The sequence below is a fragment of the Balaenoptera borealis genome (genome assembly GCF_965194805.1).
Source record: "Balaenoptera borealis genome assembly, chromosome: 2".
Lineage (NCBI taxonomy): Eukaryota > Metazoa > Chordata > Mammalia > Artiodactyla > Balaenopteridae > Balaenoptera > Balaenoptera borealis.
Window position 1 is genome coordinate 173,347,320 of NC_138867.1, and position 3,756 is coordinate 173,351,075.

General features: G+C 58.4%; 1 protein-coding gene across 1 annotated transcript; it reads left to right on the plus strand.

Annotated features, from left to right (window-relative positions):
- Window positions 1-556: 556 nt before the first annotated feature.
- Window positions 557-3,099, plus strand: BST2 (bone marrow stromal cell antigen 2). The gene is made up of 5 exons (XM_082381538.1): window positions 557-942; window positions 1,742-1,796; window positions 2,076-2,136; window positions 2,404-2,522; window positions 2,776-3,099. The coding sequence occupies exons 1-4, from the start codon at window positions 676-678 to the stop codon at window positions 2,501-2,503; spliced, it is 483 nt and encodes a 160-aa protein (XP_082237664.1). The 5' UTR covers window positions 557-675; the 3' UTR covers window positions 2,504-2,522; window positions 2,776-3,099.
- The last annotated feature ends 657 nt before the right edge of the window (window positions 3,100-3,756 follow it).

Consider the following 3,756-nt stretch of genomic DNA (forward strand, 5'->3'; position numbering starts at 1 on the left):
CCTCTGACACCCTCCATGGCTCCCTATGGTCCCCTTGGTGGGGGGGGGGGGGAGTGGCAGGGATGCTAAGTGAACCCCTGCTAGGTCACCAGGGAGACCCCTGAATTGAAAACCCAGCCTCTTCAGTCAGACCCAGACCCTGTCCCCAGTCCACTAGTCACCTCTCAGCCTCAGTTTCCCCAGCTGGGGACTTGGGAACCAAAAACGCCCTCGGCCTCTTCAGGTCGTGGTACAGATGAATACAAAGCTGGCATGCACTAGGCACTCAGTAACTGCAGTTGTCACCCTCAGAAACATGAAGGAGAAGGGCAGGGACTTGAGATGGGGTGTCGCAGGTAGCCCCAGTTCCCTCCCACAGGATCTCACCGGCCAGGAACCAACCCAGAAAGTCCCGAGGCCATAATTAGGCAGAAACAACCCACCTCTTTTTCTGGGAAAGCGAAACAGGAAACTGAAACAGAAAGCCTGGGCTCTGCTCAGCCTGCAGTTTCCCCATTCAAGCATCTCCAAGTCAGAGGATCCTGCTGGAACTTGTCATTGGTCGGCACAGCTCCTATGCTAATAAGTGGATAGCCCCAGCCCAGAGGAGTTTCCAGCGCCCTCCCCTAACTCCCGTCCAGTCCCTACGGGCAGATCTGGAGGGCACCTACTTTGTATCACTACAGCCCTGTGCCCATGGTTGACCACTTGAATGAGTCGGTGCTGCGCTGCGGCAAGCTGCCACGGTGCGTGTGCTTCCTGCTGCTTCTGGTCACACTGATGGTTATCCTCGTGCCCCTGATCATCTTCGTTGTCAGGGCCGACAGCAAGGACTGCACGGATGGCCTCCAAGCAGAGCGGGAGTGTCAGAACCTCACTCGACACGTGCAGCACCAGCTAACCCAGGCCCAGGAAGTCTTACACAAGATGGAGGTCCAGGCCGCCACCTGCAACCAGACGGTGGTAAGCCACTGCACCCCCTAGAGAGGGCCCTGTACTTGCGGGGGTTCTTACAGGGTCTACGTGGAGATCAAGATGATAGACCTTAAAACTCCCCCCTGGATGTCCCCACCAGGGTTTGGAGACCTCTAAACTCTCTCCAGGGTGCTAGTGTGGGGTGGGGTCTTAAAACTTCCCAGAGCACCCAAATCAGGGGCCTCAGTATCCCTGCTAGGATATGGGGGAATCTCCAGACTCCAGGGCACTGATGTGTGGGAGCTAGAAACTCCCCTCGGGCCCCAGTCTTGGGGGAGCAGAAGTCCCCTCTAGGGGTTGGGATCGGGACCTCACCAGGTCCCAAAGAAAGAAGAGGCTCTTGATACTTCCACTGCATCCTGAGAGACTTTGGAATTTTCATCTGTGTCCTGATATGGGGGAACCTTGAAACTCCCACTGGACCTCTACTTGGACTCCGAAATCCCCCCTGTGCTCTGGTTTTGGGAGGACCTCTCAATCTTCTCGGGCAATAGCCCGGGGGATCTGGAAACTTCTCCTAGAGTTTGGGCATGGGGAGCTTCCAAATTCTCTTGGGGAGGGCCTCAAAACTCCCATTTCGAGGATCACACCCTTATCGGTGGCCCTGGGAGGGTGGGAGGTTGTGGCCACTCTTCAAGGTGGGAGACTGAGGTGCAGGGGACGGTCGGAGTGGAAACTGAAGGGGGTTTGGACCCGAGCTCCTCTGATCCCAGGGCCTAAGGAGGGGTCCAGGGCCCAAGGACAGAAGTCCAGTTTCCCACACCCCACCCCCACCCCCGCGTCGCAGGTGACCCTGAGGGACTCTCTGAAGATGGAGCAGGCACGGGTGGTGGAGCTTCAGGGTGAGAAAAGCACGAGGCCAGCGTTCCACGGAGGCGGCTCCGAGGGGTGGGCCAGATATTGAAGAGGACTGAGGAGGGAGGGTCCCAGGGTTGGGGTCGGGAGGGAGGGATGGGGCCAGATTCCATCTGGAGTAGGGGAGGGGTGAGCACGCCAGGTTTCCCAGCGTGGGTTGAATGAGGGCGGGGCTAGAGGCGGGGACTTGTCCCGGGGTGGAGCCAGGTGAGTGGGCGTGGTCAGTGTGTTGACGCGCCCCTTGATTCTGTACCCGACCCCACCAGGAGAGGTCAAGATTTTGAACCGGAAGCTGGAGGACACTTTGGAGGAGGTGCAGCGACTAAGGTCCGAGACGACCCCCCACCCCCGGCTACTCCCCTTTCACCCCACCCCGAAGACTGGCGACCCCCTTGGCTTCGAAAAACCCCGTTGCTCAGGGGGCAAAGTTTAAGTCCCAGCCTTGTCCCTTGTGTCACACAGCCATGGGCTGGCCGCTGCCAGCTCTCCTCCCCAGTGACTTGGTGGGGGAGGAGTGGAGATTCTTCGGGGCGCAGCCTCCAGCTGCTGGAGCCGGCCCGGCAGCTGCCTGAGTTGTCCCGATCTCTACTCCAGAAGAGGGAGTGAGGCTTCAGCTGAGAACAACTCTTCTAGCTGCTGGAGCGTCCTGTTCGCTGTGGTCGTGGTCGTGGTCCTCAAGGCTCTGCTGATCTGAGGTCCCAGAAAGCCGGCCGGTAAGGAGGGGGCAGCTCGGGGGAGAAGAAAGCTGGGAAAGGATGGGAGTCGGGGATGGGTCACGGTCTGGGGAGGTGGCCTACCTGCGGGGCAGAGGGCTGGGCACCGAGGAGGAGAAGAATCTTGGAGAGGGAGGGAGAGCCCAGTGAGCAAGGAGGGGATGGGGGGGGGCCGTCCTGGAGCGGGGCAGGGCTTGGGGGGGCGGAGCCCGTGTTGTATCTGCCTCTGAGTCCCTGTTTTGATGTCTTTTAGGCCACAACCTGGACTGGTCCGGTTCCCTCTCTGCTTCCCCCTTTGAGGCTTCCTGACCTGGCCCGTTCTGAGGGGACCACATGGCAACACGGTTGTGGGGAGGAGAGGGGGGATGGGGTAGCCTAAGGGGTCCATGGGGCAGCTCTGGAGGGATACCTTGGGCATGGAGAAGTAGCGGAGTTGGCCCAAGGCTGCCCTAGAGCTGAGGAGGGCATGGGGGTGGAAAGTGGGGCACCTGCTTCTTGCTGACACGGTTTCTAGAAAGTCACTTTCTTCTGGGGTCTTTGGGCTCCAAAAAAGTAAACACCCCTCTAGGGGGGGAAACTTTACTCTCAAGTTTTTGGAATGTTATTGTGTCACCCCCAAGCATCTGGGGCCTGCCCTGCGGGCCAGGGTGGACACCCATTGACATCCACATCCAGCTTTCCCTGCTCTAGAATGTTCTCAGGAATCCCTGCATTTCTGGCAGTCACCACCCCACTGCCTCCCCAGCCCTCTTCTCCATTTGGATCGTCTTAAAGAACTCTACACCCTCATCAGCCTGCCTGCAGTGTTCTGCTCTCATCTCGCCGGGATCTTCTGATGGCGGTGGTCCCATGAGGAAACCAAGGCTGTGATGAGGGACACTTTGTCCTGGTTCCCAATCCCTTCCCACAGAAAGTGCAGGGCTGGGATCAAACCTGGATCTGCAGACACACACAGGCCTGTGTCACAATGCCCCCTCCTCCTCCATCCCCCAAACTCTTATTCATCCTGCAGTACCCAGCTCTGGGAGCCCCTCCTCCAGAAAGCCTCTCTGCTTCTCAAAATTGAAGGCCACTGGGAGTTCCCTGGTGGCCTAGTGGTTAGGATTTTGAGCTTTCACTGCCGTGGCCCGGGTTCAGTCCTTGGTTGGGTAACTGAGATCCCGCAAGCTGCATGGCACGGCCAAAAAAAAAAAAAAAATTGGAAGGTGTTCAAAATTGAAGCCTACCGTCTGAT